Genomic DNA, 25,875 nt, shown 5'->3' with positions numbered 1-25,875 from the left:
TTTCACCGGTAACCGCAAGTAATATCTCTGTGATTGTGATAGAAAAAAAAATCTATCCCATTATGTTAAGAACCATGTCACCATCATTTTACCAGGCAAGTGGATCAGCTGCATGTTTCTTATTTGCGCACTAAGAATATAGGTGCTGGTCCAAACTGTATGGGCCTTCAATTCTATAATAAATTGCCGGTTGAACTTAAGGCACCAATAAGTGTAACTGCTTTTAAGACCAACCTCCTAAAATATCTGAAACTAAAAATGTATTATTCTATTGAAGAATTTCTAAACAAAGTTTTATGTATCTTGTATCCATTGTATATTTGTATTTATTGTACATATATTACCTGATGTGCTACCTGTGTGTAACTGATGTGTTACCTCTTGATGAACCTGATGTGTCCTATCAGTGTAACCTTTGTATTACTTGATCTCTGGACAAATAAATCATTATTATTATTATATTGCAGCAACTCCCAGTAGGTTGCAGTGAGAGATTGTTGCAATGCTGTGGCATGGTTTACAGGGATGGAAAGTGAAGAAATTCCAAGGAAGAGTAGTCCTACCCTTGCTATGTTGTGAGTTCAAAATATATCCTTCTGGCAATTGTTTATTCACTTCGTATGACGAAGAATCGCATATCAAACAACATTTTCTTAGTCAATTTCTGCATCAGATATTCCAAACTTTAAAAACCTAAGCAAATTCTGAAAAACATTGTAAACTATTTACTAAATTAGTTGAAGTTAGAATATTAGATAAAAATACACCCTCCTCACTGTATCAATAAGTATTCTTCTTGTACTTTAGATTAAGAAGATACATTCCTGAAATAAGGTACATTTACGCTTTTCATCAACAATTAAAGAAACAGGGCAAATAGTATATGCTAAATTACATAAGCATCAAAAATGTGAATTTTTCAGAGGATAGTTTTTTTAATAATGGTTACTAAAACCAGGTGACCGACAGCTTAGGTCATTTGCGCCAAGAGGGAAGGGTGTGGAAGAAAGGGTGGAGAGAAACCCGGCGTCGGCGTTAGCCTGCTCTTAACGAAAGGCGCCAAGGGGACCACGGCTTAACGTCCCATCCGACGGACGGAGTGTTGCGCTTGAAATGTCCTCCACGCAACATTCAAGCAGGGATCGGGCAGTCCCTAACAAAAGGATACTTGGCTCTAAGTATAAAAACAATTCTATACACTTCCTTTGGCTGGCGTTCACTACTATTTGACATGGTCAAACCTGCCCAAATGGCCTCCTCTACTCAGTGACCCTCTTTCCATGGAGTGGAGCGATTTCCCTCATTAACCCATTTATGCCTAGTGTTCCATTTTTGGAACACCTGATGTGACTTTCTAATTTAATGACTATGACTCATTATACACAAATATGCCACGATTTTTCTTCCTGTACCTCTTTATAAAGATACATTGAATTATGGGGTGCAAAGATTTAGTCTGTTTTGCCAACCTATCGCAGCCAGTGTGTTGAGAAATATCAGTCTTTTTTTTCAAGGCAGTTTTTCTGTGACCATCTCTAATGTTATATTAATAACTATTTGCCATTTCACCCAAATGTTATAAATTTTTCCCGGCATATTCATTAATAGTTAACTTACAGTGCTTGATGGAGAACTTTTTGAAACAACATATTTTGTTTTAGTTATAAGCTTTTATTTAACAGTGTTCCATTTTTGGAACACTAGGCAAATCCACTACTATTATGCGTGCATTCAGGCGCACTGAAATGTTCACTTTAATTTTAAATCAAGTCAGCAATTAGATGTGGAACAATTAATAATGTTCCCGGTTCATTGCTGTGCACTTCTGCTCATCTCATTCATGGTTCTTCCGACGAGAACTTTTACCTTTATCTGATACCGGATGCTGATACTACTGAAAATGGCGGTGCATCGGCTTCTGCTTCGCCTAAACCTCTTCTTGCTATAGGAAAAAAGGTAACCAAAGTTGTGCGCAAATGGAAGAAGGGCGATCTGACTGCCCAGCCAGTAGGAGGTTGGGTTTCAGAAGAAGAAATCACGAAAATGAAAACCCCTACAGAATATTTAGAATTCTTTCTGGATATTGAAGTGAACCTTGAACTGACAGTTGGTTTTTTTTGGGAATAATTTTCCTGAGTGGTTACGTCTCTGTTCCGAGACGACGTTGGGAGCAAAGACAAGATTCGCATAATTCTCTAGTTAGTGGTGCAATGGGACGTGACCGATTTGAAACAATATTTTCAAATTTGCATTTTGCTGACAATTCTAACTTGAACCACACGGACAAGTTTTCCAAGGTGCGACTTCTGAGCGTCTGAATGACAGATGCATGAAATTTGTGCCAAATGTAATATACTTCAGCTTTGATGAGGCCATGATTCCCTATTTCGGCCTTGACGGGTTGAAACAGTTCATTCGGGGTAAGCCTATTTGGTTTGGGTATAAATTCTGGTGCGTCTAGGCTACATTTGCTGGTTTCAGCCTTATCAAGGAAAAAACCCGAACACTCAATACCAATAATATGGTGTAGGCGCTCCAATTGTTTTGCAATTCATTGAGGCACTCACAACTCAGAATCCTGGTAAATACCATTTTGTGTTCGATAACTTGTTTACAAGCATTGCACTCCTTGATAAACTTCATTCAATGGGCCACCAAGCAACTGGCATAGCGAGAAAAGATCGCGTAAACAAACCTCCTTTACTATCTGATGCTACCCTAAATAAAAAAGATTGGGGCACATTCGGTTACCGAATTGATGGAAAAGGCAATACTGTTCGTAAATGAAATGATAAAAGTGTTGTAACTGCTGCATCTACTGGTGCCGGTGTCAATCCTTTGCAACGGTCAGTCGTTATTCTCAAAATCAGAAAAAAAGATACAAGTTCCTCTGCCACATTCAATCAAGGTCTATAATCAGTGTATGGGAGGAGTGGACCGAGCTGATGAAAATATTGACAAGTACCAAGCGTCAAACGGTGGAAAAAAAATGGTACTCAAGCCCTCCGGTTATTCTTCTTTGAGCTGACTTTACAAAATGCTTGGCAATTGCATAAAATAAACGATGTGAAGCCAATGGATCTTCTTGAATTTCGTCGCCATGTGACCTGTTACAATACAGACAAATGGTAATTCTGCTGAACCAAATACCACTTTTCAATGTAAAAACTGCAATATATCCTTGCATATTAAGTGTTCACCTGGATATCATTCTTAATAGTGAGTTAATAAAAGTCTAAATCAAAATTTTTGCATGCTATCAATGAGTACGTCATAGTAGTGGATTTGCCTAGTGTTCCATTTTTGGAACACCTCGTAATTAATAATTGGCAAGAGATACATTTTTTATCCTTTCGGATATTGTTTTCAAACTTGTTTTTATCGACAATATGTAAAAATCGGGGTAAAATTCGCATTTTTCAAACCTTCGGCATAAATGGGTTAACCATCAACAGTCCAGATCTTTTCAATCTTAACTCCTTCAATGGCCAGTGGTCACATTTTCCAGTCAATAGCCAATCTGCTGCCATCACCTCACTCTTGATACTTACTTTAACAAAATGCTTAGGAACATTGTATGGGAATTTTTCTCTTGTAGCTTAGAAAACTATATTCCAAGGAGAGTCACATTTACGTCGCTATCATTCTGCACTTATGAGGATGCTATTTTCTTCATCTATTGCCTCTAGTGACCTGCAACCAGCATCGTTTCATTCATCCCCTTGTCCACCACTTACTCATGAAATCCAACTTTTATATTCTTGTGCAGATAAATGCAATTTTTAGATATTCGGTGAGTCAAGACAATTTAATTTGCCATGATTTCACCCATACCTGCAACCACTCATACTTGATATTCATCAAACTCTACACATGAAATGGTCACATGCCTAGGAGCGTTTCTCAATCTCATGCCAGGGAGCCACCAGCCTCGCAGATGGATAGTAACAAATATTTTGGCCTGCAAAACTAAATTAGAATCATTTTTAGTAAAATTTATAATGGCTCGATGGTTTGGAATCCTTCGTATGATGTATACATTCTAACTTTTGAATAGATTCAGAAACAATTCTTGAATCTTCCTGATAACAGCATAAAGAGATTTAATTTATCTTAAGTTTACAATTCCTTACATCCCTAGTAACACAGTCTGTTGGCCCAACTTTGTTTTTTGGTAGGCATTGTTGGGAAAGCGTTGGGGACACTTTTGGCCAACAGACTGTGTTACGAGGGATGAGTCTCTTTCTCCCTTAATCTGTCGGCTACATCTATCCTTTCTACCCAGTGTTACATTTACTCATAAGATACTCAGATCTAACATCACTTTTAACAATTTGGGTTCCTAAGGTCAACACAAGGGATGTAACTGTATTTAACCTCCCTAAAAACACACCCTCCCCACTCTATCAATAAGTTCACTTCTTGCACTTAATATTTAGAAGATTAACCTTTCTGATACTTTTCAAATAAAATTAAAGAAACAGGGCAAATAATACAAGCAAAATTACATATGCATTGAAAATGTGAATTTTCCATAGGCCACTTTTTTACTTAACCTTCCATCCAATCGTTTGAAAAAGGTCATACAGTATTGGCCAGTAACAGATTTTAATGTGCACTGCATTGATATGGCCATTTTCAACTCATATTAATCAGCTTGTTCTCAAAAGTTTAACGCAAATGGAAATATTTGCTTAAACTATTTTAACACAAGAGTACTATGATTTGTCTTTTATGGAAAATTTTTAAATGAAACCTTACTAGTTTATTAAGGATTTGTATTTCATTATAATCTATAGACATAACTTAAATCATTAATGTATCACTTTTTTGTACTTATTAGGAGACAGGTGGAAGCCCATAAATAAATTATATTATTGTTATCAGTGCAAAGTCAGGTTTAAAAATGAGAAAATGTGACTATGGCCTACAAATTACAAGAAATAAATCATTTAATGGGTGCTGTGAAACAAACCATGAGCCTTTCCTGAATAGATATCTCTTTCAATTGATCTATCTTATATATAAAATTCTCGTGTCACATTTTTTTTTGTTTCCAAACTCCTCTGAAACGGCTGAACCAATTCCTACGAAATTTGGTGTGTATGTTCAGTAGGTCAGAGAATATGTTATGAACTATTTTTCATTCTTCTACTAAGACCATGAGGCCCTGAGTCATTTCCATTAGAAAAACATGTAAAGTTCATTTTTAATGCCTACAGACCTTCTTTCTTAATGCATACATAAATAATTCTTATAATTATGCATGTATAAATTTGTGATAATGGTCACATTTAGTTGAAGACATATACCATTGGAAAGGAAAAGAAATGCACATTTTTATTCTTGCAATCGGTTTTAGTTTTCCATGTGATATACGGTGGATTTTGAAAAACAATACATAAAAATGCTGAAATTTTTGCGTTTTTGGCTCACTGTCCCCTTGACGACCTCAGCATTGTTAGGTAGTTTGACAACTCTTCTATCGATACAGTTTGAGATACCAGCACAGCTGTAAATTATCCAGCAGTTTATAAACTCATTGGGTTTGCTAGGCATACTGTCGCACTGTTTACAAGGTAGGATCTCCAGTTAAATATACTTTGTAATTTGAGCCCACCGCAGCTGTACAATGGCACGAAATTAGTCATTAAAAAATTGATGCAAAACGTTGTCAAAAATTTTGAATGGAAAGTTCTATGGAGAACACGTGTTACTACAATGTATCCCTGTTACTCCAATAGAATACAAACATATCCATTTTCCAATAAGATTGGCAGTCAGTAAGTCTAAAGGCCAAACGATACCCGTTTATGGCTTAGATATGGGTACACCTTGTTTTTCATACAGACAATTATGCGTGGAATACTCTCGCGTGGGTAAACCATCCACTTTGTTTGTGTTGGCTAAATAAAAATATCGTTCACACCATTGCACTAAGACACTGATACTGCTTATTTTTTTGTCATAATTTGTTAAAGAGAAGTAATTTGAAATTTATTAAGATAATAAAAATAAAATGCATTCAAAAAATTGATGTTTTGTTATTATTACAGGTCGTCATCGTTCACAGTGCTCCATTCCTATTTGAATCATACACCACATTCCCACACACTTACAATAAGTCTGTTATTTTTTAATTTAACAGCCAAAATATTCACCAGAAATAAATTATATGGTAAAACAACGTTTGTTGGGTCAGCTAGTGTGTGTGTGTATATATATACTTTTCAAAATGTTCCTCGACGAGTTAAATAACGTAAAAAGAACCACAGGTTGGGCAGATCACAGTTCACAAAAAAGATTTAAAAAACACTCACAGTAAGTACTAAATTTTTAGTAGCGTATTACCACCTTCCTCAGAGTTAGGTAGGAGACTGTCACAGACAATTAGACAGTCTCCTACCTAGCTCTGAGGAAGGTGGTAATACGCCACCGAAAATTTAGTACTTACTGTGTTTTTTTCTTTTTTGTGAACTGTGATTCTACCCAACCTGTGGTTTTTAATAGAGTATTGGCAAGTTATCTTTAAATATATTTTAAATGGTAAATACATAGTGGGAGAGAGCAAATTAGCCCTTGCCGCAACTCTTTTCCCCAAATGTTTAAACCACGGACCAAGATCAGGCCTCTGGTAAGACTAAAAATGATCCAAATCATAAGCAATCCTCAGGCCTGTAGCAGACTAAACACTTGCATGAAGTGGGAGTTGGAATTACAACTAATAGCACTTCTGATTCATTAATGTGTAATACAGAATAATGTATACATATCAGGGCACTCGGAGATGAATCACAATGAAACAATAAGTGTATTTTCTGTCAGGGATTAATAGGACAGGAAACACATAGTATGCTGAAAGTTGTACTTCGTTGAAATGGGTAATAGAAAGATGATAAAATTAGACATTAAAGCATAGGCAAGCCACGGATAAGAAAAAGTTACAAGAGGTTAAATATTTTGTCTCATAATGGCGAACTTCACTCAATGTGAGGTGACTTTAAGTTCTTGTGAGGTAGAGTTCTCCGAAGAAAATTACTATGAAATCCCTGTGGTACTAAAATTACTTTATTAACTTAAATTAGAAAGAACACATTAAGCTTTCAACTAAAATGATTCAGCAAAATATTATTTAGAAAGGTCTATACATAACGCATCACAAGATGCATATCAAATATTGCACCCATTCAATGTTTGCAAGAGAGGCATTTGGTAATGATATGCGATTGGAGTGCAACAAATATAAATCTTAGGCTTAGGTATCTGACATGGGATACTCCTAACACTTTCGAATTCATGTGCTACATCCTTCTTCCGAAGAAACAGCAGGTTCACTTTTCTCTCCATGCGTTCCTTCCACCGTGGGTACAGTGTCACTCGATGGACCAGACTCGTCTTTGCGAAAAAATCTCGTTATTTCCTTCTGCCATTCCGGTGTCGGCTGAGGTTTATAGGGGTTTCCCCCGGAGTACTGTCCTACAGTTGCCAACGAAGAGAAGGCATTAATTTCCCGAAAATTTCTCACAAAACAAGGAAAAAGACAGAAGTGACATTTCAGCACCTGAGCTGGCCCCGCTACCATTGCCTTGGTCGGTTGGCTTCAAATTCACAATCTTCCGTGGAGCTTTCGCCCCAGACACTACAAATGAACGTAATATGAATTAATTTCTAGGTTCATAAACAATCACTTCCCACCATTTAAATTACTGACCTTTAATTCCTGAACAATCTGCTTTCGTCCTAACCATGTCGTAAATTAGATGTATAATTAATTTTAGGGAGACGGATTTCCGTGTCTCACTGCCTGACATGCACCAAGACGGGGATGAAGGTGATGAGCAAGCTATTATTACAACTCACAGGAGACTTCACCGAACTTCCATATGCATGCTCCAGACTCGCGCCAAGTTTGAGTCGATTTGTGTATCCAGTCTCCATCGATTGTTTCAATATCGAGCGATCGAGCTATCGCATTTGGTACCACTAAAATACGAAATGGCTTGCACGTAGGAAGCTGAAGTGGTTCAAGTGAACCAAAGTTTAATTTGATATATTGAAATTTCCAAAGGAAGAAATGGAAAACCTTTCCATTAAAAGAAGTTCTCTCTTCAGACGTCACTTCCATTTGTTGGATGAAGGTGGACATTTCAGGTAATGTTGGTTAGAATGATATTATTCGCAATAGTGCTTGTGGTACTATTAGACACGTGTCACAAATTTACTTTACGATCTCCCATTTTGCATTTGTGTGTCTATTTATTCCTTAATCCTTTTCTTTATCATGACAAACTTGTATGCATCAAATTATTTATTAAAGGTTGTTTTGACGTATTGGATTAACTGCTTACAATTTACTATAATGTAATGTTTTGTTATCATTTGGTAGGCCATTGCTTCAATCAAAATGGCTAGCCGAGTTGTTTTTATCAATATTGTTCGATTGATAGTAACTTTTTAAGAAGCGAATAGGTAAACTTGTGGTTTATTAAAAAACGTTCGTTCACTGCATATGGTGATTTTCATGTTGTTTTTATTGCCTTATCCATCGCTGCACGTGCTCAACATGTTCGGTCCTGTTTTGATCAATTAAATTGTGAATTCTTCGTAGATATTTGCGTTACGTGTGTTAGAGATTCTTTTCTTTTGTTGGAAGGTCCATAATTAGCCGTAGGATGGTTGAATTGCGAATTTCGCGAATGTTGCACATGTGCCAAAATGAAATGTATAAGCGTTTTGTGTTGGGCTCGCCACCGGCGAATAATTAAAACATCAAGAAGAACAATGATGCTGAAGTATTTCTTTAGGGTAAACAGGAGGTTATGTGGCATACCCAAATAGCAAAAAATATATTCTAGATGTCTTCTAAGTATTTTGAACGTCTTCAGCCAGTGTCTGGAAAATATCTTGTAATATTTTCTAGATATTTGGTAGGTGTCTGAATGTCCGCTTTTCTAATATATATACAAGATATATTTTAGAAAATATTTTCTCGACATTCGTATTCAAATGGGATCCGTCGGGTAAATTCGGGGTAAACGACTCGAGTATAATATTTTTCGGTATAACAAGAGTTAAATTTCAACCGAGAGCCTACTGGTGGAGCAGGAGGTGGTGGTAGGGTTCCTGTTGGTGATTATTCCTGAACATTGGAACCTCTCTGGTTTTCACTTATTTCTTATGTGGGGCCGTATTCTGTATCTCCAAACCGATCGGTGCGGCACCGATTCGTCGTGTGGGACGTCACACCGACTCCCGGCAAGCAGTGGTTCGATTCTGTACGAACCCGATCGGTGCGGCACCGACGTGAGGACGGGAGATCGTCGGTAGCCCTACCGACAGCAAAGAGCAAAGCAAAGGTCGACTAGCGGGTTTTATGAACTCCCCGGTGCGCATTATATGTTTTATTTTGTTTTCACCTTAACACCGAGTAAATAATGAGGTTTGCTGCAATGTTATCCTTTTCTGTCCCTTAGAATAGGCCACTATAATTCACTGTCATCATCTATATTAATTACCTTGACAGAAATATAAGATATTGGTTAATAAACATGAGGTTTGCCACCATATAATGACTTTCTCTCATTTATGTTACCACTTTCACTTGCTATTGTAATAGGATTTTTTTCACTGTATCATAATTTATTTGCTCCTTTGGCATATAACCCAGCTAGCACATTATAAGTCATTGAGATAAAGGTGAAAGGAAGAAATAAGGAAGTCGCTTCTCAAGTAAGCTTGTTATGGGTTTCTTACGGCCAGGGCGACAAACATCCAGAGTAATGGCAAAATGAATGCCAAACTTTCAGCACTTAGATGCTGTTACTATCCCATCGTTTCAGAGTGTTTATTAAGGCCTTTATGTATCAAAATAATGTTTTTATTATTGGCGCTTCTATATTATGAGGAGAAATAACATCATACCGCCATAATTTGAAAATCAATCACATATATGAACTGATGGCGAAATGAAGGTCGTCAGAAAAACACACGATTTCACAAAAATAGCGATGTAGAATAATATAAAAATGCCGGAAGGAACATCTAATATACGTATTGTAGTCATCGGGTTATCAAGCCATAATTTAAAATTCATAAATGTTAAAATGTATGGACCTTGAATAATTTCAATTTTTCATGCACATGCCAAACAAGTTTTCTTTTACATAATTGGATATTTAATTGTTAACTACATCTCTCACTATTATCAACTGCCGTGGTGTAGTGGTTAGCGTGCAAGACTTCGGTTACGCAGATCGCACCATCGGTTCCCACTACTGCTATTTTATTTTATTTCCGCCGCATGGAATGAGTACTTGTATTATGCTTTACATCTTCACTAGCCGGTCGCTTGCGGTTATTATTTTTTTTCTATTTACGAGAAAATCTATTATCAGTTGTTAAGCCCTTATAAAAACTCGCTTAATTTCACTGATAGCCTTTAAATTCATGTCGAAATGAGCCGCGTAGCATGTGTAGTACGCTGTTCAGCCGCCTTAGGCGCTCCAACAGAAGTGACTTACGTTGCCTGAGGATATTTGACGGCATTCCTTACCTAATCTTCCCTAACATCTTACCCTTGCCTTATATAAGTCCCTTAGCTTACGATAAGCTGCTTATCAATTTTTTCCGTTAGAAAGCCATAAGAAATGGTTAACTCTCTTACTTTGTGCTATCTGGGTAAAATATATTTTTGATTAAATATTAGTTTTGCCGCAATGTTATCACTTTATCTCACTCTGAATAGGCAACTATTATTTCACTAAATCATCATTTGGCGTTTCTCTCGACATAGCAATAAGATCTTTTTATTTAAATATGAAGTTTGCTGCAACGGTATCAGTTTCTTTCGTTTGTAATAGGCAACTATATTTCATTTTATCGTCAGCCATTAATTCCCTTGACGATAAAAGAAGATATTTGTTAATAAGTATGAGGTTTTCCGCTATATTATCATTTTCTCTCACTTGGAATGAGCAACTTATACATATGTATTTCACCCAATCACAATTTCTTTACTTCCTCGTCATTACACTTCTTTTTATTGCACCCAGCTCCATATTTTTATAACAATTTCCTCACTTGTCCATCTAATATAACATTTGCTTTTGAATCCTACGTTCACGTTCCATGGTATGTGATTTTCGTCTGCTAGGGTGCCAATGGCATAACCTTCCGTTGATAACATTTAGACGGAACCAATACATAAAAAAAGAAACTACGATCTCAAGGATAGTTTCAACTATTCATTCCAGCAACAACAATCTCCATCACATACAAATTATATTCTGATTTTGTAATATTGTTTCCTTCGATTCTGTAGGTACAGCATTAATAACACACACTATATAAGCATTGTTAACAACTTATCTAATATCGATTATCTTAATCTAACAATAAGTCGTAATTTCCGCAAATAAAAAGATTTAAAACGACGAAAAACTCTGCTAATGAGTCTTCACTTGTTTTTACCCCTCTTTCATTGGTGGGGACACGTGTTAGATGACTTCTAACTTCGGATATATTCGGATTTTCCCTGTTTGGGAATGAGGGGGAACCATACCGACTGGTTTGAAACCGACGACCTTACAGAATCGCTGAAAGTGCTGTCGTCGGTACGGAATGATGTCCAGTCGGTGGGCTTGAAAGGGAAACCGATCGGTGTAGTACCGACGAAATACAGAATACGGCCTGTGGGTTTACTCCTCCGATTCCAAATTTGAAGTTACGAGGGCAGCAAGCAATGTCCTTGTAATGTTTTCAAAGGAGTCTGCTACATTATCAATGAATGTTGGTTCAGTGTCATGCAATATAGGTCGTGAAGAATTTTTTATGCAAGTTTTCACCAACGTATTTTGTTGGGTATTTCCCCCCCTCCCCTGCAGCGAGTGTCGTCGCCCTTTGGATTTCCCAAGGCCCGGCAAAGTCCCTTTCGGCCCCCTTTCTCTTGGTCTCCGCCAAGGGGACTCGACATTTTTGGTCCTTCGGGCCGGATCGCACCAGTGATCTGCAAATCATAATTGGAATCTTTGTGCATCGGCGCAAGATTATTTCATCGTGAGGCATCTCCCAGCTGTCTTCAAGCAGAGGACCATCAGCACTATTCATCAATCAGCATCTCCAGAGAGGTGCCATCCAACCAGTGGAGGACACATCAGTCACCGCAGCGGCATCGGCGCACCAGCAGCGCAGCATTACTATGCAGCCATCGCAGCACAAGGTAGGCAGTGAGTGCATATCCTTTCCTGTCATTTCCCCACTCCTAATTAACCCATTAAGGCACGTTTCTCAGCGGTGGCAAAGAAAATTAAAGAATTAATTATAAAACGCGGGCATATCAAGGCTAGAGTCACTAGATTTAAGAATTTTGTGGAAAATGTTAAGATTCCTGATGGAATCCATCAATTGCGTCTCCGCCTGGAGAAATTTAAGGATTTATGGCAGGCCTTTGAAGATGTACAATCAGAAATCGAATTATTGAATGCGGGAGGCGACGGAGAGTGGGAGGAATTTGAAGACGCGTATTTTTATGCCGTCTCAAAGGCCGAACAAATAATACAATCACCCACCAATCACACTAGTAATTCAAAAGAAAAGGGCCACAATGTTGCTCCCGTGAAGCTCCCGCAAATAAATCTACCAGCAAATTCAACACCATTCATTCCGTCTTCGACACAAATACAGTCCATTACAGCAAGTCTTCCATGCCAGGGGGAGGCGTCAACAGCGTCGTCATCATCATGCCATTTTAGTGTGGAGACAAACTTGGAAGACCAGGTAAAAAACTTCTGGAAATTAGAGGAGTGCAAACCTGCTTCAAAATTCTCAGCAGAAGAGACGAAATGTGAAGAACATTTCAAGAAAAACACCACAAGAGTGGCACTTCATCGTTAGACTACCCATCAAAGGAGACATCAGTCATCTTGGAGATTCTGAGTAAATCGCCAATCGCAGATATATGATGATTGAGAAGCGACTTCTAAGGGATGATGAGAGGAAATTAGCATATTCTTCATTCATGAAGGAATATGGAGAGCTTGGGCACATGGAGTTAGTCGCAGAGGAAGAGGACCATCCACCAAGGGGCGTTGCTTTCTACATTCCTCATCACTCAATCACGAAGGACACCAGTTCAACGACGAAATTGAGAGTTGTGTTTGATGCGTCAAGCAAGAGCTCAACTGATATTATTAACTCAATTAAATGATATATTAATGGTAGGGCCCACCATTCAAGATGATCTGCTCAGCATCATTATTAGATTTAGGATACATGAGTATGCAATGACTGCTGACATCCAAGTTCATCCATCTGACACCAATTTGCAATGTATATTACGGAGAGACAAAGGCGCGCCAATTGAAACCTACAGGTTAAACACAGTGACGTATGGCACGGCCTCAGCGTCGTTTTTAGCGACAAGATGTCTTCAGCAATTGGCCCTGGAAGAATCGCATCATGATCCTCGCGCTGCAGCAGTGGTGATGAAAGATTTCTATGTTGATGATCTCTTCACAGGCAGCAACTCGATCGAGGAGGCTGAGAAAATTCAAGAAGGAATTATCACATTGCTAGAAAGTGGAGGTTTTAGGCTTCGAAAATTGTCCTCTAATCATCCCGCATTGCTGAAGAAAATTCCATTGAACCACAGGGAGGCATCTTATCAGATTCGCCCGGAAGGAGACAACACCATCAGGAGCCTGGGAATTCTTTGGAATCCAAACGCGGACGTCTTCCATTGCGACACGAAGAACTTCGATTGTAAAGCCCGAGTAACTAAACGATCAGTTCTTTTTGATCTTGCAAGGATATTTGATCCTCTGGGTCTTATAGGACCAATCATTCAAAAGGCAAAAATATTCCTTCAGCGACTGTGGGAACTCAGATTGGAATGGGATGAATCACTTCCTGCGGAGCTCCATTCAAAATGGCTTGATTTCCGTGAATCATTCAGATGCCTAAATGATTTGCGACTTCCCCGGCGCGTTATTGCGAAGAATTGCAGTGTTTATGAGATTCACGGCTTTTGTGATGCCTCAGAATCCGCTTATGGTGCATTTGTATACGTCAGGTCCATCAAATCAGATGGAAAATTCATGATGCGTCTTCCATGCTCCAAGTCGCGAGTGGCGCCGCTGAAGAAAACCACTTCCCAGGCTAGAACTCTGCGCAGCAGTACTCCTCGCCAACCTCATTCAAAAGGTCTCATCATCACTCTCGTTTTCGGGAAGCCCTATTCTATGGTCAGACTCTACAGTTGTACTCTCATGGCTGAAGGCACCATCATCCAATTGGAAGACTTTCGTCGCCAACAGGATTGCCGAGATCCACGAGCTCACAAGTAAATGCAAATGGAGGCATATCAGTGGAGTGGACAATCCAGCGGATCACATTTCCAGGGGGCTTACCCCACAACAATTGCACGAGATGGCATCATGGTGGTAAGGGCTGCCTTGGATGAATGGACATGAAAATGAATGGCCGCCAGAAATTGAGATGCTAGAGCTCCCCGAGAAACGACCAATGGCCACCGCTTTGATTGCAGTGGAGGTGAACCAATTGATCCAGCACTATTCGTCATTATCCAAATTGCAGAGGGTAACGGCTTTATGCCTGCGATTCAGACACAACGCCTCAAAATCACGCACTGAGAGGAAAACGGGAGAGCTCATGGCTTGAGAAATCAAGGCGGCACTTACGCAGTTGATTAAAGCAGCTCAAAGCGAAGTGTTTTTTAATGAGGTTCATGACCTTCAGCGGAAAAATCAAGTTAGCAGGAAATCAAGCTTGAAAATGCTGCATGCATTTCTGGATGAAAACAACGTGATCCGGGTGGGAGGAAGAATAAGTTCCTCTAACATTTCCTATAGCCAGAAGCATCCAATTGTCTTGCCCCCGAAACATCATCTTACAAAATTGATCGTGATGCAAGAACACATCAGGCAACATCACCCTGGACCGCAACTGCTTCTTTCGTCAATACGGCAACGTTTCTGGCCTTTAAGTGGAAGAAATCTCTACCGTCAGATCATACATCAATGCACGAGATGCTTTTGCAGTAACCCTAAGACTACCACAGTTAATGGTAATTTACCCAGACAGAGACTTGAACCAACTCGCCCCTTTTTAAGGTGCGGGGTTGATTATTGCGGCCCCATTTATGTCAAAACTAGTCGTCGTCGAGGATCTCAGCCAATCAAGGCTTATATATCTGTATTTGTTTGTTTCTCCACCAAGGCAGTGCATCTTGAATTAGTGGGGGATTTGAGGACAGAAGCATTTTTGGGAGCTTTGAAGCGCTTCACATCTCGACGAGGAAAGTGCAGCGACATTTATTCAGACAATGGCACAAATTTTGTGGGAGCGAATCGGGAATTGAAGGATCTCAAGAAAGTATTCTCATCGAAGTCACACCAGGAAAGACTTCATCACTACTCATCCTCACAAGGCATCAATTGGCATTTCATCCCCCCTCGTTCACCCCACTTTGGAGGCCTTTGGGAAGCGGCTGTCCGTTCACTCAAATATCATCTCAGGAGATTTGTTGGGAACGCATCCCTCACGTATGAGGAGACATATACTTATTTAACTATGATAGAGGCGTGCCTTAACTCCCGACCAATTACCCAAATGTCATCAGATCCTAATGACCTCAATCCATTGACTCCTTGCCATTTCTTAATTGGCGACGCACTCACTGCCATCCCTGACCCAAATATGATTGATATCCCCGTCAATCGTCTATCCAGATGGCAGCACGTGACCAGGATGCAACAGCATTTCTGGTCTCGTTGGCACAAGGAGTAGGGGAGACTGGGGCACAGTGGGACAGTTTTAGCATTTCATTTTTATTTCCCACATAATTATTGGAAAATGGAAGATTTTGGTGCCATTGCTTAAAGAGTATATTCCTCGACTTATTAAAAAACTCGCAAGTAATGCAACTAACTTAAAGTAGTTGAAATACTCAAGTTTCTTCTTTGTTGAAAAGTGTCCCACTCTGCCCCAGGCTGGGGCAGAGTGGGACAGGCTTGCATTACTCAATAAAATACAAAGTTTAAATTAATTGAGGGTACAAATGAATTAATTAACATTAATAGGTGAAATATACATGCAAGCGAACATTTTAATCAAGAAATTTTTATTCAAGATACATGTGCTGATAAAAAATATTAACCCTTTCGAGACCGCGGAGTTTTCGTCTTAGCTTGACTGCTGTACCGAGCCCCAAGAGACTCTTCTTTCTCGTGGTACGGAGCATTTTTGGAGGGCATTCGTTAAGAAGGGTCTCGCTGAACCTTTTTCGACCCCTCCACGGTGGGACTCCGCATTATCTCGGACTCCGAGAGTAGTTGTGCTCCCTCCTTTCCGGGTTTACGACCATACCTGCGGCATTGGTTCGCGGTCAACTTATGTATTGCTTATATGTATTTAGCAAATGAATAATTGTTGCTTGCACGTAAATTACAGACATAGAATATAATTCCTCATTTTTATCTGAGCATTGTCAAATTTTAAACGAAGTTCTAAGGCCATTATCAAAGCATTTAACGCAGCAACAATTTCCATGTTGATGTTTATACATAACTCGAGATATAAGTTAATATTTGTCGTAGAATTTCGTTTAAAAATTCTAAACGTGGCTCAAAAGACAAACAATTCAATTCTTAGTTTATATTTCTTGAGAAATGAACAAATATTTATTTCGAAAATTGACTTTATAAACAATTGTATGACCGCTGTCTCTTACCGCTGAGAGGGGTTATAAAAGACGAAGGGTCCGGGTACCTGCTCCCGGATTCGGAGGGTCAATCCTAAATCCCGAAGCGTTGGGTCCCGAGACAAAGGCGACCCAAACCCACGACAGTCCTGAAAGGGGGAGAGCTAGAAAACGTATATAAACGGGTTTCGTATTCTTGACCGGGAAGCTCTCACACGTATATATACGTTCGTGGTCTCCCGGGTCAGGAAACGTCCACACGTATATATACGTGTACGGTAGGGAAAAGGTTAAGTCATGTAATTATAAACTGCATGCAATGTTTTTCATCAACATTTAATTACGCTAATGGCTGAAATTCTGCCAACTGTCCTTGGTGGTAAATTTAGTCACTTTATTCTGAAACTGTAGCTATATCTTCCATTACCAATCTTTTTTTTAGTTCTTTAATGTGAAAATCTTAAATTTTCTTGACATTTTATCGCTCATTTTTCAACATTTTCTTATGACCAGGCTGTTTTTTCTCTCTTTCCTTTGATAATATTATTTTATTTATTATTGATGATATTTTCCAGTCTCTTTTTAACTGGTGTGTCCGTAGGTATCTCCTATCTTTTCTTTTGTCTAGCATGTTTAGATATTAGCCTGCTAGATTTTGGACGTTATTCCTCTGGGGGGAAAACTATGCTCTCTAAAACGAAGTTTCAACCCGGGTTGTCCTGGGCTTTCGAGATTTTACTCTGTTTCTAAGTGAAATTCTAAAGGTCCAACAAACTGATCTTTGACAGTTTCTTGGGCAAGGTCTTTGTCATTAAAAATACTTGGGTTAACAGGGCATATCCTGGTTGAACCGAAAGTAAAAATAATATGTATTACTAGATGTAAATGCTTTTTTATGTGCTGTATTCAACCAAGTTGCAAATTGTTATTCTCTCTCCTGGGTGGTTTATAGGCCATTTGCGGTCATTTCAATATTTTTTCAAAAGGCCAAACAAACAGTTATCTAATTGATTGCAGTGAGGTGACAAAGTAAAAAGTACCATCCATTCATTTTTACTAACTCAATAGTATCGGCAGAAATATATGATTCGTGGTTATGTAAAACTAGCAATGCAGGGTTTTCTTTAAAATATTTGCGTGATCGATGAAATATTTTAAAACCAGTAAAAATAAATTGATAGCCATCCATTCAGAAGGACATGCGGCACCTACTGATCCTATGGGACACTTCAACAGTATTTTTTGGAGGAATTTCACTCTAGACAACACAAGAAATGGAGGAATTGTATTAACCTGAACCTTTATAATATAGCACAATGACATCGAGGAGCCTCTTTCAGAGGAGGTAACTTCACCTACTTGTTTTCACCTTAGAGGGCTATCACTTTTCCTGGAGTTGAACGGTAGTGGAACCACTTTCATCATGATTACACCTCCAGCAGAAAATACATGTTGACATAAAGAGCTGATAGATCGGAAAAAATGCACTCACAACCGTCCTATAGAAGCCCACGTCTCTGGCCAGTGAGGTTGCTTCTGGTTTTCGAAGGCTAATCGAAGGATTCCGCTTCAAAAAAAGTAAAATAAACTAACATCAGCGATGTCTTTCTGATCGCAAGATGGCGGGTATTTCTTTCTATTTCTCTGAGCTAACTCATATACTAATTTTTTCGTGCGCAGAGGAGACAGTCTGTGGTGCTGTCGTGCTGCAGTTTTAAGTCACAGTTTACTATGGTGGTAATTTATTTTATAAGCTATGAATCTAAAAATTCAAATTATAAAAAATTTGATTTTAATAGATAATACGTAATAAACAATCTTGCCTCAATTCTCTTTAAAAATCAAGTTTTATTGCCTGTTTTTCTTCCTTTCACGCAAATCACTGAATGTTCCCAGAGCAGGCTTGTAGAAAGGAGGAATGTGGCAGCAACTAATGTTTATGAGACTCTCTCTTCTCACTGCCTCAACCTCGCTTCTGGCCAAGACTGAACTGTTCCTTACAAAGAGCACATCTATGTAACAGATGTGGGATTCAGGAAATGTAGAAAAATTGTCGCATACGATCGGGGTTCACACTAATTATTTACTTCGGCATTACTTTTCTCATGTTCATTGCTGTTGCCATTCTTTAGTTTTGTCCTCACATTCACTAACTGAAATGTACTGCTTCAAATCCTAAAGCATCAATATGGAGCCAAAACATTATAAAGTAAGCATGAAATGAAATTTGAGTGCGTTTAGGTAACGGATATTGATAGTATGAAGCTCCTGGGCTGTAATTCGGCATCAAACTGTGCCCCAATCCGAGTTGTCCCACTGTGCCCCAATCGGAGTTGTCCCACTGTGCCCCAATCCAAGTTGTCCCACTGTGCCCCAATTTCAGCTGTCCCACTGTGCCCCGCATGTCCTGAAGTCTTGTATTTGTCAGCAAAAATTTTAAACATGTTACTTTCGAAAAATATGTTTAGAAAAATATTACTAAGTCTCTAAATAATGTATTCACCATGCCATTCCTTATGAAACTTGCTATAATTAAGAGAATTGCATAAATATTCATAACATGAAAGTTACGAAAATTATAGCAAAAAACATATTTTATAACATTTACACGAAGCTACATAAGATTAGGAAATAAGATTTTTGTGCATTATTCCTCGTGATATGACTTCCTTAATTTTAATGCATTTGCCCTTTGACCGAGTAAATTGTTTAAATAAATCAATTGTCCCACTGTGCCCCAGTCTCCCCTTCCTGTCCAGCCTCCAGGTTAGACCCAAGTGGACCAGAGAGGCACCCAGCATGCAGCAAGGCAAATTTATTAGTGAGAGTGTCAGTGATTTCATCAAGTGTTGTTTGTGTAAATATCGGGTGATATTTCAGTTTCTTTTTTTCATTACTTGTATTTATGTGGAACATGCCACATGCAATGAAAGTGAGCCTTCATCACGGACACAGAGATTTCATTTCAAAAGGCTCTCACTATGTTTGGCAGTTGCCTCTTCATGTGTTTCTTCCATGTATGTGTATATGATGTACGTATTTGTTTGTTTTGCACTCCCCCACACGCTCCACGCTCTTTATTGAAAATCACAGCTTTTCAAGGCGGGCGGAATGTTGGGTATTTCCCCCCCTCCCCTGCGGCGAGTGTCATCGCCCATGGGATTTTCCAAGGCCCAGCGAAGTCCCTTTCGGCCCCTTTCTCTTGGTCTCCGCCAAGGGGACTCGACTCACACCCTTTTGGAGTGAGGGAGTGCCGTTACTTAGGGTCAGTAACCCTCACACCCCAACATCGACGCCCTCGCCGACGGCGTGGGTGTTTGTCAGTGTTTCACAAATTCTGGGAGCGTGTGGACGTAGAGTTTTCGGCGTGCGCTTCCCCGCAAGTTGCACGCGAATAAACCAAATTCGATTGAAGGTGTCCTCGCCTTTCATTTCATCATAACCCGGGGCACACGTCCCCGCGCGCACTTCTTCTGTGCCACCTTCGGGCCGGATTGCGCGAACATATTTAAACTACTACATCAGGGCTATGTATGAATGATATTTGTATGAATGAGTACATAACTGTGATAAGTAAAAGGTTATGGCTATATTTGTTACGATAGTAAAACATTTAGTTGGAAATTAATTATAAAAAAGCAGGGACTAGAATTTTATTACGCCTTTTATTCCATTGAATTGGATTTGTTTAATGGTGGTAAGTAAGCTGAGACAGTTCATAATTACCTGTCAATTTTGATTTATTAAATAATAAATTTATTTGAATCGTCAGTGTCTGTTCTTTCATGACAAATGTTATTTTTAAATATGCATCATTTCTTTAAATAGTTTTGTTTAATTACTTTCAGTATCTAAAATTCCGGTATTTTTTAAGGCTAAGCAGTAGCCATACTTTCATAGAATAGACTTTCATAGAATAGACACTTTGTTAGGAAAGAGGACGGTGGACGGCGTATCACTATACGCTGTGAAGCCGACCTCGAGACCTTATGATATGAGGTTGGCAACGAAGCCGATAATTTCAACGGTGATATGGGGACAAGTGCTCCTAAACTTGTGAAAGCTTCGTCTGCTCAATCTCTTCATTTATCCCTTGTGAACTGTCAGTCACTACTACCTCATTTTGACGAATTTAAAGACCATTTTGCGCTGAGCTCCTATGATGTTATCTGTATGACTGAAACTTGGCTTAAACCTAGCATCCCTGACAACATGGTGGAACTCGCTGACTACCGCTTACTCAGACATGATCGGACTGGAAAAGGTGGCGGTGGCGTCGGAGCTTACATTCACCATCGTCTCTATTCATCTGTGGTGGCGACTTCCTCTCCCACTTACGAAGGACGCCCGGAGTTCATCGTTCTCGAAGTTTATGGTTTAAATTTCTCCAAACTTCTAATAATCATTGTTTATAGACCACCAAAAGTCTGATATCTTACTGATATTGAACATATTTACACTACATTTAGTCCTAATTATAAAAATATCGTACTTGTTGGCGATTTTAATGCTGATATGTTACGAGATAGCTACTCTTCCTCTTTTTTGAAGAATTTCATGTATAGTTATAATCTTCATCTTGTTTCTACGCAACCAACCCATCATACTGAGTATATTCATATTCTTTTGGATCTCTGCATCGTTGATTCCGCATGCAAAGTCTCATCTTTTTCACAATCCCCGGTCCCCTTTCTCTCCGCTCACGACAAAGTTGCATTTTCTTACAAATTCAATACACCTTGTCCGCTTCCGCCTAAAATTGTTTACCGCGATCTAAAAAAATTTGATGTAGTCCGATTTCGGGAAGACTTGATCTCTAGCGAATGGCAACACTTTCCAGAGTTTACCTCTGTTGATTCCAAATTGGAATGCTTTAATTCTAACTTCTTGGACTGTTTAAATCGTCATGCCCCTTGGCGGTCTTGTAAACCTCGACGATTCTCATCCCCATGGATAACAAATGACCTTAGACAAAAAATGAAGGAAAGAGATAAATCACGTAGGATCTTTATTCGTACAAGAAGCTCAACTGCCTACGCTGAGTTTATTAGATTACGCAATGAGGTAAAACGCTTTGTCACAGTAGCCAAGAGAAAACACTACGCAGCCACATTATCTAACTTGACTCAGCCAAACCAGATTTGGAAAGAACTTAGAAACCTTGGCCTTGTGCACAGACCTAAAAACGAACCTACACATAAATTCTCAATAAACGAACTAAACAAATATTTTGCGCAAACTGCTACCTCTGAGGTAAACACTGCCTTAAATACATTTAATATCCTTGATGTAGTACCACTTGTACCATATAAAGAAAATAATTTCTATTTCCAATACGTCACGCCTGAAGCTCTACGAACAACATTTTCCATATCTGCTACCAATTCTGTTGGCATTGATGGCATTTCAGCTAAATTTATAAAGTCCTCTTTAACAGCAATTTTCCCTCATATTCTTGATATTTTTAACTTCTCCTTAATGTCATCTGAATTTCCGGAGGTATGGAAATCAACTCTCGTCACACCAATTAAAAAGGTAAAAAATCCTGTCACTCCTCAAGATTACCGCCCAATCTCTAATCTGTGTGCCCTCTCTAAATGCCTTGAAAGAATTGTCTCCAAGCAGGTCACTGATTACCTAAACCGGAATAACTTATTTGACCCTTACCAATCTGGTTTTCGGAAAAATTTCTCCACGCAGTCAGCGCTACTAAAAGTCACGGACGACATCCGTCATGCAATTGATCAAAAAATGATCACTATTCTTGTTCTATTTGACTTTACATATGCTTTCGGTCTTGTGAATCATGCCCAACTTCTCCAAAAAATGAAAAACCTTAATTTTTCCTGCTCAACACTAAACTGGTTCCACTACTGGTGCAGATCTACTACCATTGTCATAAGAATGAGTTGAATGATGCAATTGAGAAAGTAAATCAAGATATTACAGCCATCAGCTCATGGGCTGTTGGTAACAACTTTGTTCTAAACTGTAACAAAACCAAATCAATTATACTTGGTACCTCAAATCTACTCAGAGATTTGAATGTAAACGCTATACCGAAGATAACAGTTGGTGACACCGAAATACAGTATTCAAATTGTGTTAAAAATTTGGGTGTCACGTTGATGTGTAACTTGTCGTGGCAAAATCACGTGCAATCCGTGTGCAATAGGGTTAACGTGATCCTCTACCAGCTTAAAATCCAAAAAGACCTTCTGCCACCCCACACTCGGAAGCAGTTAGTGTCCTCTCTAATATTCCCTCATATCGATTATTGCTGTTTGGTCTATCAGGATCTAACTGAAGAGAACAATGCTAAGATTCAACGCTCATTAAATATGTGCGTTAGGTATCTTTAATATAAAAAAGGATGATCACATTTCCCCCTACTTCAACCGTCTTGGTTGGCTGAAAGCAAAAGCCAAAAGAAAGTACCTGCTTGGTATATACCTCTTCTCTCTTTTCAATACTGATCAGCCAAGCTACCTAAAGCTATTTTTTTTGGTCAGAGATAAAAAATCTCAAATCTTGACTAGAATGGCTCCTGATTTTCTCATCATCCCCCGACACAGAACCACCACCTATGAAAAATCATTTTCTGTTGTTGGAGCACGTCTGTGGAACAGCATTCCAAAAAATGTAAAAGACTCTATGTCTCGGTCTTCTTTCAAGCAAAGATTTCTCCAATTCATCAAAACCCTCGAAAATGTATGATCTCGTTTTGTGCTTTTGTATTGTTTTTCATTGTTATGTGTCTGCCTATTCCTGTTGTTACCATTTATAAATCGTTTTAGTTTGTATAGATGTGAATTTGATAGCAATAAGTGATGGTGCTAAAAAAAACACCTGCAAACTCTTGCATAATGTGTAATACATAATATATCGCAGTTTCAATGCTATTTGTATTTTTTTAAACTCATGTTCATGCTATAGGGTGGTTTCCTATTATTTTTTTATTGCCTAAATCGAAAGATTATTACTCCTGGAGTACGTATTTCACGCTTTTAGATTTTTAAATGACGATATCTATTTTTCGCGATTAAATGAAAAGTGAAAATTTTCAAGCTCGCAAAAATTCGACGCGTAAGTAGGAATGATGGGAAAAAAGTCCGTGTGACGCATTTCTGGTTCCCCCTCCCGCCTTGTGAGGTGACCTTGGAGAGGCTCTGAGCGCTGATACGACGCAGGATGCTAGCGGCTAGCTGAGTACCATGCTTGTAGCGCTTGGCTTAAAAAAGGTTTATTAATACCTTATCAAACGAAGAAAACTTTCCGACCTTAGCCAGTTTTAATAGGTTATTATTAAGACATGTTTCCCTGAGCTCTGTGCCTCTTGCATACATTGGTAACCTCAGACGATGTATAACTCCTATCCTCTCGTGTAGAAACTAGGTCCCTGTGACGTCAAGTGGAGTGGCATCGCATGGGCGCCAATCTGGCCTTTTTTCAAATGAGGATAAAATTTGGCCCTTGCCATTCGTCTAAACGGGTATTTCAAAAACCAAATAATTTGTGTATTATGAATGCACTAATGGTGGGTAACGAATCACAATCAATGCCTTTCGTTTTCTTCGATGAAGGAAACTACCCTATTGGAATGTATTTACTGATTTTCTAACTTGTTAAGTATGCATTTATTTGTTCGTCATTGAGATTTAAACTATTCATAATTAACACTAGGAGGACGGGAGTTTCGCGCTACCTAGAAGGACGGCTAGGGGTCATTTGACCCCTAAAATGTATTTTGGAATAAAACGCCTAATTTTCAACCAATATTCAGTTGAATCGTATTAATTGTTGAATCAGTTCATAAAAAACACTATTTAACATTATTAAATATTATTTCCATCGTCAAAAGTTAATAACAATTATTTTAAAGAATCATGAATTAAACCGTGTGTAGTAGTCGATTGCAAATCAAATAATGAAAATACATTCAATACAAAAGTTGTGTTACATGTTTAAACAATAGGGGTACTGGGTTTACAAAATTTGCATTAAGTTTTTTTAAACTTATTACTTTGTTGTAAATCTCAGACAGACTATTTTTTCAGCGCTGTTTCCACAATATATTTTTTTGTGCTGAATGCGGTCATTGGACGATTTATTCATCTACATCTAAGTTTACACACTAACCCGCAAGCTGCTTAAAAGCGTGAGGCAGGGGCTGTTAGGACACCAGCCATTTGCACATGAAAAGGAATTTGGAAAATGGAAAGGAAATTGGTGCAATGATTCAATTTGACGGTATTTGGCACCTTTTTCTTTTTTGTGCCTGTGGAGATATGGCTGTTGGATTTGGAGACGTGTAAATAAATTGATACATGCTATCCATCATATCTACTCCCGCTTTGTTTTTATTATGAAATAGGACGGTCTCTGGTATTCTTTTATTCGTTTCGGAAATAGTGTCGTCTGAGATCATACTTCTGAGTGAAAGTACATTATTGTTCCAATTTGCCTCATTCTACGTAAGAGTATGGCCTAAGGTATTTTTGAACACTCGCGTTGAATGGAATACATGGCTATTTTAGGGGTCATGGATATTTGTGCGTCACGCATGTTTTTTTCAGATCGTCCATGCAAGAGAAGTTTTCCATTTTTTTATGACTTCCTGCTAGGTGGATGGATGGAAAATAATTGTTACAAGTTACATTTATTCCTGAATTCTTGTATTTTACGGTCACTTTAGTAACTATTTATTTCCCCAACGCTTGATTTGATGGCCAATCATCATCTTTGCAACAATATGGAAATTCATTTAGGCTGTATTTTCATTTCACATCTGTCAAAACCCAGTACTCCAAATTTGTCTGGTTTATTTGGAATTTACCTCAGAAAAGGACAGCTGCATTTTGTTGGATAGAGCTGTGCATTTGCTATCACGCCAAAGTCGTCATCGGATTCACTATCTTGGACTTCGTCGCTTCCATCACACGCAGACGTTGATGGATTGGTCAAAATGTCCTTGAACTGGTTTACGAATCACTTCCAGACTGATCTTCAATATTCCCTACAGCTATTTGAATCGCGACGATTCACTTCTCTTGATACATTTCTCGACTTCTTTCTTTCTTCCTTAACTCGCTACTGATATGCATGCAAAAAAATATCTACACACGAAAGCGCATTATGGTAGAATCTTCTCTAGTTGC

The 25,875-nt window shown here is 38.7% G+C and overlaps 2 protein-coding genes and 1 pseudogene across 8 annotated transcripts in view; 2 read left to right on the top strand and 1 right to left on the bottom strand.

Annotated features, from left to right (window-relative positions):
- The first annotated feature begins 74 nt into the window (after positions 1 to 74).
- Positions 75 to 3,217, top strand: LOC124171114 (annotated as a pseudogene).
- A 3,829-nt stretch (positions 3,218 to 7,046) lies between these two features.
- Positions 7,047 to 7,916, bottom strand: LOC124170642 (PCNA-associated factor-like). Its single transcript, XM_046549502.1, has 3 exons — positions 7,712 to 7,916; positions 7,562 to 7,639; positions 7,047 to 7,476 (listed from the first exon to the last, which is right to left on the bottom strand). The coding sequence occupies exons 1-3, from the start codon at positions 7,809 to 7,811 to the stop codon at positions 7,295 to 7,297; spliced, it is 360 nt and encodes a 119-aa protein (XP_046405458.1). The 5' UTR covers positions 7,812 to 7,916; the 3' UTR covers positions 7,047 to 7,294.
- A 64-nt stretch (positions 7,917 to 7,980) lies between these two features.
- The window catches only part of LOC124170640, a 44,440-nt gene continuing 26,545 nt past the window's right edge, over positions 7,981 to 25,875 (top strand). For 2 of the 7 annotated variants that reach the window (XR_006867527.1, XR_006867530.1), the window contains exon 1: positions 7,983 to 8,151. The gene's annotated coding sequence lies outside the window, so the exon portion shown is untranslated. Of the gene's footprint in view, positions 8,152 to 25,875 lie in introns of all 7 variants that reach the window. The other 5 variants (XR_006867526.1, XR_006867524.1, XR_006867529.1 and 2 more) reach the window with 4 other exon arrangements.

Source organism: Ischnura elegans, chromosome X (assembly GCF_921293095.1).
Source record: "Ischnura elegans chromosome X, ioIscEleg1.1, whole genome shotgun sequence".
Lineage (NCBI taxonomy): Eukaryota > Metazoa > Arthropoda > Insecta > Odonata > Coenagrionidae > Ischnura > Ischnura elegans.
The sequence above is the reverse complement of the archived record's forward strand: the minus strand, read 5'-3'. Positions and strand labels throughout refer to the sequence as shown.